General features: G+C 45.6%; 1 protein-coding gene across 1 annotated transcript in view; it reads left to right on the top strand.

The window, feature by feature from the left end:
• Window positions 1–13,835, top strand: part of LOC120587637 (uncharacterized) — a 419,915-nt gene that overhangs the window by 5,072 nt on the left and 401,008 nt on the right. The window contains exon 2 of the mRNA XM_039844730.1: window positions 965–1,089. Coding sequence (XP_039700664.1) covers window positions 965–1,089 — 125 coding nt within the window. The remainder of the gene's footprint in view (window positions 1–964; window positions 1,090–13,835) is intronic.

Raw genomic sequence — 13,835 nt, 5'->3', positions numbered from 1 at the left:
CCCCCTGTCCCCCGTTTAGCTCCTCCACCTTTCCCTAACTGGCTGCTCTGTCTCCCTTCTCTTTTTTCTATCTCATTTCCCATCTGGCGCTTTTTCTCTGTCTCCCAGGGAGCCTCCCCCGGTCCCGGCCCGGGGAATCACCGATCTACAGGCTGCAGCTACAGACACTGCTCCTTCGTGGAGGACGGAGACCAGAGGACCTCCCTTCCCACGGTCCCCGGGGAACGAGAGGGGCCTAGAGCTTGGGGAGGGCTCAGGGAGGAATTAGGGAAGTCCGGACCCGTCTGGGGTTCTGTGATCTGCGGTTTTCCACTCCAGGCTCAGGTGGGACGGCTGCCCAGCGCAGGAACGGGCCTAAGGCTCCCTCCAGTGGCTATGAGGAGCAATGCAGGCGCTCGTAGTGCCTTCTGGAAGAGGTCTTAGTGGGCAGTGGGCTGAGTCAACTTCCAAGGGCCTGAGAGACACGGTTAATTGCGAAGAGGAAGCTGAGAGTAAACGGGCACTCTCAGAGGCAGGCCGCTTGTTGAGAGCTCCACGGGAGTGGTGGGAGAGAGACCTGACCGCCTTCGTTCCCATTACCAATTGCCCCTTTGATGGATTGGAGTGGGTCCAGAGCTCCTCTATGACCTGTGGGTGGCCAGTGGTGGCAGGAACCAGTGAGGCCCTGGCTCTGGGATGTGGCTCAGTAGTGGGCCTGATGGTGACCCTCTTCCCCAAGCTGGCAGGACAGGTGAGTGTCTCCTATGGTTCCTCTTGCCCTTTAGAATGACCTGGCACTCTGAAAATTCTGTTCCGCTCACCCTTGTGCCCCCCTCCAACTGGAGCACATTTCTGGGTGTTCCAGCCCCTAGAGATGGGAAATAGCTTCTTCCCGTCCTGGGGACCTGAGCTTGAGAACCAGAAATCCAGGCATCTGTGCTCCCTGGGCTGGTTAGTTTACTTCCCTCTTCTTTTAAGCCCACAGGCCCCATGAAGAGAGTGAGAATGAACATCCATCTTTCCCTCGAGGATGTTCAAGCCTCCGAGCTCACCAAACTGCCCTTCGGTCTTTACGAAAGAGAAGCTGCATATGGTCGAAAATGAAAATAAGTAAGTGAATAGGCCTCTTTCCCCCAAAGAGGAGCGGTGGGGGGCCCTCTGCAGAGGTTGGACCAAAGCCCTGATAATCCAACTGGAGAGAAAGATGAGAACACATTCTCCCATCGCCTGCACGTAAACACGGAGGCAGAGTGCATGGTGGTGGAGGAGCAGGCTTAAGAACTTTCAGTCTGGGCCCGAGTTTTAGCGCATGATCCCAGGCCAGTTATCTGGCCTCTCTGTGCCTCAGTTTCCTTGTCTATAAAATGGGAGAGTAATGACTACCTGACAAACTTATGTGACTATCAGTGATTATAGAGGTAGAATGTTTGCTCATGTATGTTATTGGGAGGGAAGAAAGAATTACTGACTGTGTGCGATCCGCCCTGTGTGCGACATACAGGGTCTCATTTAAAATAAACTCAACGAGGTGGTCACTACTGCCCCATTGCACAGAGAAGATAAAGTGACAGTTCAAGTCATAAGAACCGGCAAAAGGATTTGACTCCATGTCTGTCTGCTTCTGAAGACTGTGGGCATATGTAGAAAGGTGTGGCTGGGCTGGAGGCAGGACCCTGTTGACGCTAGGCTCCTGAGAGGCCAGAGTCCTCGTGAGGTCAGAGGAGAGCAAGGCAAGAGGGACGGAGGCAGCAGGGACAGGCCCTAGAGAGGAGACGCAGGACCCCTGAGATCTGGGGACCACCTTGTCTCACTATGCTCTTTGCAAGCAAGGCAGCTGAGGGGAAGGGGCTTTTCACAGGTGCCTTGACTTCTTTGAATCTGGCTGGTCTAAAGTTCCAGTGATAGAGAATTCTAAAATAGTCACAAAAAGGCTGACAAGGCTGGACGCAGTCTCTAGGATACATTTGGGAGGAACCCACGGCCTGGCCACTGGCGGCACAGGAAGCAGGACCGCGGCGGGCAGCAGTGACAACCTCAAAGAGGGAGCCGGAGGGAAGCCTGAGGACTGGTACGAGGTCTCCCGCCCAGCCCGGAGAGCTCTGAGATAGCACTGAGGGGTGGGCAGTTCCCCACGCTCTGAAGGGCAGTGATGCTCCTAGTCTCAAGGGGAGAGAACCAATCTCAAAGGAATGTGGGGGAAGAGAGAGGAAGCCACAGAGCGGCACCATTTAGAGTCCGAGTCAGCCAGATGTTCAGCTGTGGTCAGTGAGGCCAGTCACCTGGGCCAGAATCCTCTCCCTCCTTTACAAGACGGAACCCAGCATTCTGCCTCTTCCTACCTCTGTGGTGGTCCTGGACAAGAGTTGGTTTGGAGCCTGAAGGCTGTAGAGGCATTGGCAGGGGGATGTCGCCCCCTTGTGGCCATGGTGGTGGTGCTGCGAAGCCAAGGCTGGATGACCAGAGGAAATATCCAAGGTAGCCCCATGTTGTCCCAGATGATGAAACACTTTTGAGCTTCTCCTACGTGAGTGATGTCCAGGAGCAGGGTGCATGGGAGGCAGAGCAGCGGCTTTCAAGATCCAATGCTGCGAGTGTGGTTCTCTCTGGAGGTCCTTTAGGGCTATAAGGGTCCCAGGCTCACGGTAGTGGCAGTGCTGTAGTGGGGACTAGAAGGATAAAAAGGCATGTGCAGAGCTCCCAGCATAAGCCAGGCCCTGTGCTAGCCACAGAGGATGCAGAGATGAGCAGGACATGGGCCGTGCCCTCCACGATCTATGCAGGACACAGACGAGAGACCAGGTGACAACAATGCATTCCTCTCCAGGGAGGAGGGACACAGTGTTAGGGGCATAGTCATTTCTCCCTGGTGGGGTTTCTCCTCACCCCTCTCGGTCTCTTTCATGTCAGGAGGAGGGGCTTATCAGGCGGGGGGAGTGTGGGAGGAGACATGGAGCTAGCAATCCAGCCCCCCTGCTTGCCCTCTACCCCTCAGAGCCTCAGGTTCTGGGATGTTTACATTTCAGTCTCCTCCCTGCCTGGTGCGGAGGGGCCTGTTCTGTATTAGCCTATGGTTGTTCAGCACTGCTCGTCTTGGGGATGTGAGGAGTTAATTTTGAGTGATATAGAAGCAAGTTCCGGTGGCCACAGATCTAAAGTCACATTCTTCAACCATGATGCTCTACCGCTAATGTTTTGATTTTCATCTTTCCAACGTTTGGTTGACCTCCCGATTGTTTCTGAACTCAGATGTAGAAAGAGGATATTATTTATTGGTCCTGCAAAGACTTAGTGTGGTAGTTCTCAATTAGGGGTAATTTTTCCTGTCCAGGTGACATTTGTCACAACAAATGTCACAGGAAGGTGCTCTTGGTATCTAGTGGGTAGAGGCTTGGCAGGTGAGAGGTCGTGGTGCAGCTGATGAGTCTGGGCCAAGGGCTCTCAACAGACATTATTTTGTGGGAGTGGGTGAGGCGAAGCATGAAAGGCTTTGAATACTTTGCTAGGGAGTATGTATAGAGAAGCATAAAATACATTCAGATAAGTGCACAAAATACCAATGTATATACCTGTTGAGTTCAATGAATTATCAATTATATGGTGTTGTTTCCAGTTTTGGGCTATTATGAATAAAGCTCCATAAACATTTTTATACATGTCTCTTGATATTCATTTTTGTAAATTTTTTTGAGGGGTATAAACTTAGAAATGGAATGGCAGGGGTTTGCATATATTTAAATCTAGTCGATACTGTCAAATAATTTTCCAAAATTCTTGTAAAACTCTACACTTTTATCAACAAAGTAAGAGAATTTCCATTGCTCTCCATCTTTATCACCCTTCATATCGTCAGTTATTTAAATTTTAGTTCTTCTGGAGTATATGTAATGCAAATGTTTCGTTATGTTTTTTTAAAAATAGAGTTTATTGGTTATATATAATGTGCATATAGTAAAACTCACCATTTCAGGTTGACAGGTCTATGAATTTTCATGGACGTATATGCTTTTGTAATTTAAAAAAACCCATATTTCCATCACCCCCAAAGTTCTCTCGCTCCTCTTTCTAGTCAGTCCTCTCTTGTCACCCTCAATATCTGACAACCACTGTTCTGTTTTCCGTCTTCACAGTTTTGCCTTGTCCAGAATGCCATGCAAATGGAATCATAAAGTGTGTGGACTTTTGAGTTTGTCTCCTTTTACCTATCACTGTGTTTTTGAGATTCATCTGACTTGTTGCATGGATGAGCAGAGGGGTAATTTCAAAATCGAGATGAAAATTATAGGAAAGATCAAATGGAAAGGCCAAAAATAGAAAACGGTAACAGAAATGGAGAACGCCTTTGAGGGCCTCGTCTTTTCTCTCTCTTTTCCTTCTACTTTCAGCGTACGTGGTTGGCTAATACAGGAGAGTAACACAAATAGGAAAGAGTGTCTGATATGAGTACTGCTACCTAGCGTTTTTTTTCCATTTCCATTTGCATGAAATATCTTTTTCCATCCCTTTACTTTCAATCTGTGTGTCTTTCAATCTGAAGTGGGTCTCTTGTAGACAGCATGGGTATGGGTCTTGTTTTCTTATCCATTCAGCTACCCTATGTCTTTTGATTGGAGCATTTAATCCATTTACGTTTAAAGTGATTATTGATAGTTATTGCCATTTTATTATTTATATTCAAGTTCCCCCCTTATGCTTAAAGTCGTCCCTTCAACATTTCTTGTAATACTGGCTTGGTGGCGATGAATTCCTTTAGCTTTTTCCTGTCTGGGAAGCTCTTTATCTCACTTTCGATTTTATCTGATAGCCTTACTGGGTAGAGTAGTCTTGATTGTAGGTCATTGCTTTTCATCACGTTGAATATTTCACCCTTTTGGTCTGCAAAGTTTCTGTTGAGAAATCAGCTGACATTCTTAGGGGAGCAACCTGATAAATAACTAGCTGGCTTTCTCTTGCTGCTTTTAAGATGCTCCCTTTGTGTTTAACTTTTGCCATTTTAATTATGATGTGTCTTGGTGTGGGTCTGTTTGAGTTCACCTTGTTTGGGACTCTTTTTGCTTCTTGGACTCGTATGTCTAGTTCCTTCACCACGTTAGAGAAGTTTTCAGTCATTATTTCCTCAAATAGGTTCTCAATCCCTTGCTTTCTCTCTTCTCCTTCTGGTACCCCTGTGATACAAATGTTGTTATGCCTGATGTTGTCCCAGAGGTTCCTTAAACTCTTCTCATAGATTGAGATTCTTTCTTCTTGTTGCTGTTCTGATTGGCTCTTTTCTGCAACCTTGTCTTCCAATCTGCTGATTCGATTCTCTGCTTCATCTAATCTACTCTCAGTTCCTTCTAGTGGATTCTTCATTTCATTTACTGTATTCTTCATTTCTGATTGGTTCTTTTTTATGGTTTCTATGCCCTTCTTTATGCTTACTACCTCTCCGTGGAAGTTCTCACTGAGATCGCCTAAGTTTGTTGAGCATCCTTATAACCAGTGTTTTGAACTCTGTATCTGGTAGATTGTTTGCCTCCATTTCGTTTATTTCCTTTTCTGGAGTCTTCTCCTGTTCTTTCATTTGGGATGTTTCTTTGTTTTCTCATTTTGGCTGCCTCTCTGTGTTCGTTTTATGTATTAGGTAGATCTGCTACATCTCCCAGTCTTAGCCGGGTAGCTTTACATAGTAAGTGTCTTATGTGGTCCAGTGGTGCAGTCTTCTTGATCGCTGTGTGCTGAGTGCTCTAGGAGGATCTCTTGTGTGAGTTGTGTGTGCCCTCCTGTTGTAATTAAGCCTGGATTGCTGTTGGCATGTCAGTGAGTGGGACTGACTCTCAGACTGACTGACTGTGAGGATTGGCCATGCCCACAGAGTATGAGCTACTATGTGAGGGCTGATCCCATGGAATTGGATTCACCCCATCGTGCTCATGTGCCTGTTGAGAACCTCCTTTGGATGTGTCACTTGTGGGGCTAATCAGGTGGTATTCTGTTGTAGTCTGATGCCAGCCTCTGAGAGTTTTGGTTGTGGAGCCACTTGGGAGGGGCTCCCATGTAGGCTAAGGTCAGCCGTTTCCTGTGACTGGCTCTTTTCTACCTGGTAGGAGCTACAAGGATATCTGTGGTTGGTTGCTGTCCGTGCTGGACCTGGGGGTACGTAGGAGAGGCCATACAGTGAACTGAGGCCAGCTGCCACCAGTACCAGGCCTGGGGCAGCTCAGCAAAAGGCCCAGGGCACTCTAAGGCTTGAGGCTGCCAGCTGGCTGCCCATAAGAGTCAGCAGCTGGAAGAGCCTGGGGCAGTATGCACATTGGATGAGGCAGGGTCCCAGGGAGTCACCAGAGCGGGGCAAGTAGTATTCCCCAGGTTAATGCAGATTCAGATTTTTTGCCAGTGCTGAGCCTATGGCCACTTGCAAAAATCTAATATTACACTGAGGCCAGCCACTGCCCGCTTTGGGCCTGCAGACTCCCTTGAGTTGTTCAAGAAATACTGAAGCTTGGGCCAGGGATGGTTGCCTGCCATCGAAAGTGTCTCTGGAGGTGCATGAGCCGATGCCCATTGATTGCTATGGAAGGAGCCTCCTCTCCAGAGAGCGTGGTTAGAGCTGGTTGCACAGCAATAAAATTGCCACCCGCAGTTCGAGAGTTGGGTGGAGTGGAGCAAGTGGATCTCACCAGGCCAATGAGGATTCGGATTTGGCCGTGTAGTGGGAGGGCTCAATATAGGCAAGATGGTGCCTGCCTGCAGGCTGCACCCGAGGAGGACTCAACAAAGGGACAATGGTGGCTGACTCTCCAGCTCTTGCTCTGAAACCACATAACTCAGTTCTTCCCTGTATGTCTCTGGCACCTCCTGAGCTGCTGTCCCTCTGCTGGAGCCCAGTGTGAGTACTTGTGAGTGAGTGAGTCTGTGTGCAGGCCCTTTAAAAGGATGTATGGGTTTCCAGCTGCCTTCTATCTCACCTGAATGGCCAAAATCCCTACTAATTTTCACAGCCAGGTTTTGCGGGGACTCCTCTTCTTGGCACTGGAACCTGGTGTGGGGCTAGGGCCCCTTGCTCCTCCAGGGCAGGGGCCTCTGCAGCTGAGATATCCCTTCAGGTGCTCAACCACCATATGTGGGTGTGGGACCAGCCCGTTTCGCATCTCTGTCCCTCCTGGCAGTCTTGATGTGGTCTCTTCTTTATATCTCCAGTTATAGGAGTTCTGTCCAGCTAGTCTTTAGATGGTTCTCCAGGTTGACTATTCCGTAATTTAGTTACAGTTTTAATGCATTCATGGCAGGAGGCATCCACAGCACTTACCTACTCCGCCATCTTGACCGGAACCATCACTATTATTGAAATCTAATTTAATTTAGTTGTGGTTAGAGAAATATTCAGTATGATTTCAATTCTTTAACTTTACTGAGACTTGTTTTTATGCCCAGAATATGGTCAGTCTTGGTGAATGTACAATGTAAACTTGAAATAAATTTTTATTCTGTTGTTGTTGGGTATAGTGTTTTTTATCAGTTAGGTCAACATGGTGGTATTATTATTCAGATCCTTGAATATCTTTACATTTACAGATATACTGATATTTTTGTCTAGTTACTCTATCAATTGTTGAGAGAGGAGTGTTAAAATCTATTAAGCCTGGAATTGTCTATTTCTCCTTTTAATTCTATCAATTTTTGCTTAATGTATTTTGAGGCTCTGTTGATTAGTGTATACTCACTTATAGTATTGTGTTTTGTTGATGAATCGACTCTTCAGTCATTCTAAAACATCCCTCTTTATTTTTGGTAATATTCTATCTTGAGGTCTATTTTATCAGATGTTCAAATAACTACTCCAACCTTCTTATAGTTGTGCACGCATATCTTTTACCATTTATTTAATGTCAATTTATCTCTGTATTTATATTTCAAATGTTAGGAGATATATATATGTATGTATAATCCATTTTAATATTTTTGCCTTTCTGTTTGAATGTTTAGGCCACATCCTGGTCTGTTCAAGCTGCTATAACAAAATACCACAGAATGAGTAGCATATAAACAACAGAAATTTATTTCTCCCAGTTCTGGAAACTGGGAAGTTTAGGCTAAAGGCAACAACATGGCCATGTTCTACTGAGGACTTTCTTCCTGGCTCATAGCCATTGCCTTCCTGCTGTGTTCTAACAGGTAGAAGGGGCAAAGGGAGCTCTGTGGGTGTCTTTCACAGGAGCATTAATTCCATTCAAGAGAGCTCCACCCTCATGATCTAATCACCTCCCAAAGCCCTCACCTCATAATACTATCACTTTGGACATTAGAATGCCAACATATGAATAGGGGGCGGGGCAAAATAGTCAGACTATAGAAGATCATTAATATTTAATGTAATGATTGCTATGTTTGGATTGAGGTCTACCATTAAAACTTTTTTTAATGTTTATCTTGCCTTTTTTGTTCCTCTGTTCCTCCTTTTTTTGCTTTCTTCTGGATTGCTTGAGTATTTTAAAAATTCATTTTAATTTATCTATTGACTTTTTAAAAAAACTATACCTCTTGATTTTTGATATTTTGTCATTGCTCTAAGCATTATGATACATCCTTAACTTTTTTCAGTCACTTAAAATTACACTCGTGCCGCTTCACATAAAATATAGGAAGCTTGCAACTGTGTAGATCAATTTACAACCTTACTCACATTTATCCACATATATTATAAGCCTCAGAAGATAATTTCGTAATTTTTTCATATATGTTTGAAATTTATTCATACATATTTGAAAGAACCGAATAGAAAAAAATTGATCTTTATATTTACTCAGATATTCAGTTTCTGATGTTTTTCATTTCTTCTTAAACATATAAAATTTCCTTTGATATCCCTTTAGCCAGAAGAACTGAGTTTAGCATTTCTTGTAGTGCAGGTCTTTTGTGAATAAAATCTTTTTATTTTATCTGAAAATGTATTTGCTTTCAATTTTGAAATTTATTTTTACTGAATATAGAATCAGATCTGAGTTGATAGTTTTTTCTTTTAGCATTTTAATGATGTTATTTTTTAGTTTCCGACCTCCATTATATCTGAGAATCTGTGATCACATTGTTGTTGTCTAAATGAAAATGTAATGTTTCATTTTTTCTCTAGCTACTTTCAAGATAGTCTCAGCAAGTTGATCATGTTGTAACCAGGAATGGTTTTATTTGAATTTACCCTGTTTGGTGTTTACTGAACTTCTTAAATCTACATATTCATTTCTTTCACCAAATTTGGGGGAGTTTTCAGACATTTTTCTTTAAATAGTTTTTCTGCTCCATCTTTCTCTCCTTTCCTTTGGGAATTCTAGTACTATATCTTATTTCTCTGCCAAAATTTCTGACTTTTTCATTTATTTTGATCATATTTTTACATCCCCAGTTGAGCAAAGTTATCATAGCTGCTTTAAAGCCCTTGTCTTATAATTTAAACATGTGGTTTTTCTCAAGATTGACCTCCAGTTTGTTGTCTTTTCCCTAGATAATGGGTCACATTTTTCTCATTCTTTGTATGTCAACTAATTTTGACAGCTAATAGCTATGTCGTACAGCTGTTTATTTGAGACATATCTTTGAAATGGATGGCTTGGCAATCAAAAGCTTAATGTCAGACACTTACACTGCAGTTGGATATTTTAACTTGTCACTCAGTGGTGGACAGTACTTTTTCTGCTTTGGTCTTAGAAGTAGCCTTTTCTGTAAGGAGCTCTTGTTTGTTTTAAGTACAGATAGTATTTAGAAACTGTGGTATGTACTATGGTTATTTGTGTGCTGCTATTCCCAAGCTTCCTCAGTGGAGATAGGGGATATATGTATACACATTGTTGAAGTAATTAAACAAGGAAGATGTGAGACAGAAGGGGCTCTAATGTCTCAGTAGCCTATAAAAGCAAACCAAAACCTAAGCCGGGGTCAATGCAGACGTATCTGAGAAAATGAAACTTAAGAACAACCAGTCACAGTCAACTAGGCTTCCCCAAATAAGGCAATTATTGCCAGTAAAATAGTTTTCTTGGTTCGTGCCTACATCTGCTCTATAAACACCTCTCCCCAGCTCCTGTTGGTGGGGTGCTCCTCACCACCTTCAGCTGAGTGCTGCCCAATTCGAACTGATGTACGTTCAAAAAACTCTTGCAAATTTTAATGTGCCTCATTTCACATTTTAACAATATTTAAAGAAACAAAATATGTGTACATTTATGTGCACTTATACACTCACACATATATTACAACATTGTATCTATAGTCAAACACACGTATACACATTTACATGTATATTCATATCTCTGTATATTGAAAGCTGAGTTCACACCAGTATCTTTAGAGCCACAGGGTTTATTCTTATTTTCTTTCTTTCCATATTTCCTGCTCCTGTCTCTGATGGCAGCTGGGTTCCCATTATTCTTAGTATATTTCCTATTTGTTCCATGTCTCTCTACGTGACCAATCTCTTTCCCTGCTGCCACCCGACTCCTACCCCTCCGGCCCAGATGCCCTCCTCATCTTGCATGGCACATACTTATACTAAAAAAGTATTCACCATTTACCTGAAATTCCAATTTAACTGGGCATCTTATACTTTTATTTGCTTAATCTGGTAGCACTCCTGAAAGTCTGTTCTAGTTTAGCGGTCCTGCAGGCTCAGCTGGCCAGAGGTGTTCAGTTGACTGCGCCAAAGGCCAGCTCCCTACCCCCACAGGTGTCGATCCCTAGAATGGCCCCCAAGAAACTTCCTGCTTGCTCATCTCTACCTCGTAGTCAGCCTCTGGGGGAATCTGACCTGCAACACCAAGTCTCTATTCATTCCCTGGTCCTGCGATCCCTGACCCACATCAGTGCAAGTCCAGTTCCCAGAGCAGTCTCCATCCTGGCCCCAGGACCTGGGTTTATTTTAGAAGGAGGACCTAGAAAGAGCTCAGGATGCCAGGCCTGTGGGTCTGAAGATAGCTCTGATGCCCACCAGGGGGCAGCCTTTACCCACGTGTGAACAGAACTGGCGGCCCAGGAAGGGCGAGAGGTGGCCTCATGAAGGTGATGCCCTGTGTACGTGCTGGAGGGCACGCGCTGGAGGGCACGCGCGGGAGGACACGTGCAGGCTGTGCAGGTCGTGCAGGTCAGACCACAGTATGCATGGTTTGTGTGTGTGCGCATGCGCGTGAGCCCAGGTGTGTCCTCAGTGCCTGACCTTGGAGAAGCTGTTCGAGTCATCTGGACCTGAGTTTTCCTATCTGTCCAATGAAGGAGTCTTTCCATTCTGACAATCTGTTTCTTTGTTGCCTGGCGCCACTGGGTCATCTCTTTAGAAATCTCTCTGCTTATTTAAAAGGATGAAGGATTCCAGGCTGTTGCTTTGAGGTGGGATGGGGAGGAGAGAAAGGAATAGAGAGGTTTTGTCTTCTGTTCCCCAAAGCACTGATTTAATTGATTTAAAAAAAATCTGTATTTTCATTTCAATAAAAGGTTTATTTCAAAATAATCTGAGTCTGTAAGTCCCAGGCAAAGGCACTAGTGCCCTTGGATGGTGCTTCTCTACTCATTTGCAGGAAGCTGGTCCCGTCACTAATTCTCAGAACCGCTGGGACTTTCCAGCCAAGGGCCCCCCACCCAGAGGAGAAAAATGAAGGGGTGAAGAGCTCAGGCTTCAGGGTCAGCTTTCTTGATCCTCGCTGGTCATTTAATTGAGCTTTTATTAGGTCATTTAATTGTCATTTCATAGTGACGTAAGTCACGGTGCTGTTATTGTTACTAAATACTGGTTGGAAGTTCCCCTCTTGGCTCTATCATCTATAACTCTGTGACCTGTCCCTCCTCTTTGCTGAATCCTTGTTTCCTCGTCATCGACAGGGAGTAACGGTGTTCATTTCGTGATGTTGTGATGAACAGGGAGGACGTTTGTGAAACCACCTGGTAGGTAGTAGGTCCTAAAAAAAGTTCCAAGTTTCTCTCCTGGACCAGCTGCTTCCTGATCAGCTTCCTGATCAGGACTGCTTCCTGATCAAAACTGACTCTGCCTATGACTCTGACCTCTGTGAGGTCACAGTGATAAGTCAGCTGATCCCTTTCCAGCACATCTGTGCTTAGAGGGTAGGTGGTCAGAAAGGCTCCAGGCGAGGACTGACCAGCTTCCTGGAGGGCTTTCTGTCACCCCTGAACCATCAACACCTGCTTGGGGCTCCTCTGCCTGTGGGTGTGTCAAGGGGCAGGGCTTGAAGGGGTGGAGATGTCTGTCCGCTGGAAGTCACCTCTTTAAGGGTGGGGCCATGTCATCTGCCTCTGTGAGAAGGGGGATTCATTTTTGTTTGCCCTGTATTCCCCTGCACTGCCCCGGACCCCCATGTGGACAGCCTGGTTCTGTGGGAGCTTGTGCTATAGTGAGCTGGCATGCGGGGAGGGAAGCAGGAACTGCTTTCAGATACCAGGCTTTTCTGTAATTTTTTTTCCTGAAAGTGTGAGTTGAGAGGCAAGCCCTTTGAGGAAAGAGTCCCTGGGGCCCTGTGCCCTCTTCCCTGGCAGGACCTCTGAGCGGACTGCCTGACGGGTCTGAGATCAGGTTCTCTGGCACTAGTTGACCCAGAAGCAGCAGAGCCTCTGGGCTCCTGGGGACCGTGTGGTCTTGGACCTGGGGTCTCAGCAGAAACCAGTGGGAACAAGCGGCCAGTGACCACGTGTACTCCTTTCCCATGATAACGGCGAGAGAGAGGTTGAGCGGGCATCTCAAGAATGATTGAGACTGAATTTTCTGCCTCCAGGTGGGACGGGGGCTCAGAGACAGAGTTAACGTTATTCGAAGACATTTTTAGAAATGACATTCCTCTCACATCTGAAATTGTGGAGACGATTTATAGTTGGTTGTTTTTGAAATTTCCGTAGCTCCCACACAGAGCCTTGTCCACAGCAAATGCTCACTGAGCCCTCCTTCTCCATGAATCTGTCACAGTCTGGCCACTGCTTCAGGCCTAATGCAGCGGTGTGAGGAGGAGAGCCCGGGGCCTGTCTTCAGACTGCAGGAACCTCGAGATCAGTACCCCGTTGGTCTTCTTGGCAAAGACTTGCTAGAATGAGTGATGACAACAGTAGCCACCATTTATGGCGTGCTTACCATCTGCCGGCATGATTCGAGGACCTTTGCATATCTCATTAGTCCTTGTGACAGCCTCGTGAAGTTGGTCCTTTATTGTTTCCATTTTACAGATGAGAAAACCGAGGCTTGGATAGGGGAAGTCCATTACCCAAAGTCAGGAAGCCAGCTAGTGGCAGAACCAGGAGAGTCACCCAGGTGGCCAGACTCCAGAGCCCCTAACTTTAAGAACTTAAAGCAAGTAAGTAGCTGACGGATTGAGCAAATAACTAAGCATAGAAATAACAAATTAGTCTAATCAGGGAATGACAAAGCAGGCTGAGTTTATTTTATGTCTCGGATCGTCTCTTCAGTGACACTTCTCTTCCCTCCCTGTTTCCCTTAGAGCCCACCCAGCATGTGGGGAAAGCGAGGGTCCCTTGGGGGCCTCTTGTCCTGGGCTGGGACTCAGGAATGCTGATGCCTTTTCTACCCAGGATGCACAGAGATTTTCTTTTTCTTTTTCTTTCTCCGATGCCATTTTGTGAAAGTAGAAAATCCTTGAAGAGTGAAGTCACATTTTCCAGGCCACTGAAAGCTCCAGAGAGGCAAGAAGTATTATCATAACCAGAGGTGGCCGGGGACAAAGGAAGCTTATAATTTTGTAAACAGAGGCTTGGGAGAGGCCTGCCTACGATGGCTTTCCAGGGGAGAGAGAAGGAGAGAGACAGAATTTGGAAAAATCCAAAGCTGGGGGATTGTAGGACCGGTTAGTGCTGAGGCCTGGCAACCAGGCAGAGACCAC

This window comes from Pteropus medius, unplaced genomic scaffold (assembly GCF_902729225.1).
Source record: "Pteropus medius unplaced genomic scaffold, Ma_sr-lr_union100, whole genome shotgun sequence".
Classification (NCBI taxonomy): Eukaryota; Metazoa; Chordata; class Mammalia; order Chiroptera; family Pteropodidae; genus Pteropus; species Pteropus medius.
The sequence above is the reverse complement of the archived record's forward strand: the minus strand, read 5'-3'. Positions and strand labels throughout refer to the sequence as shown.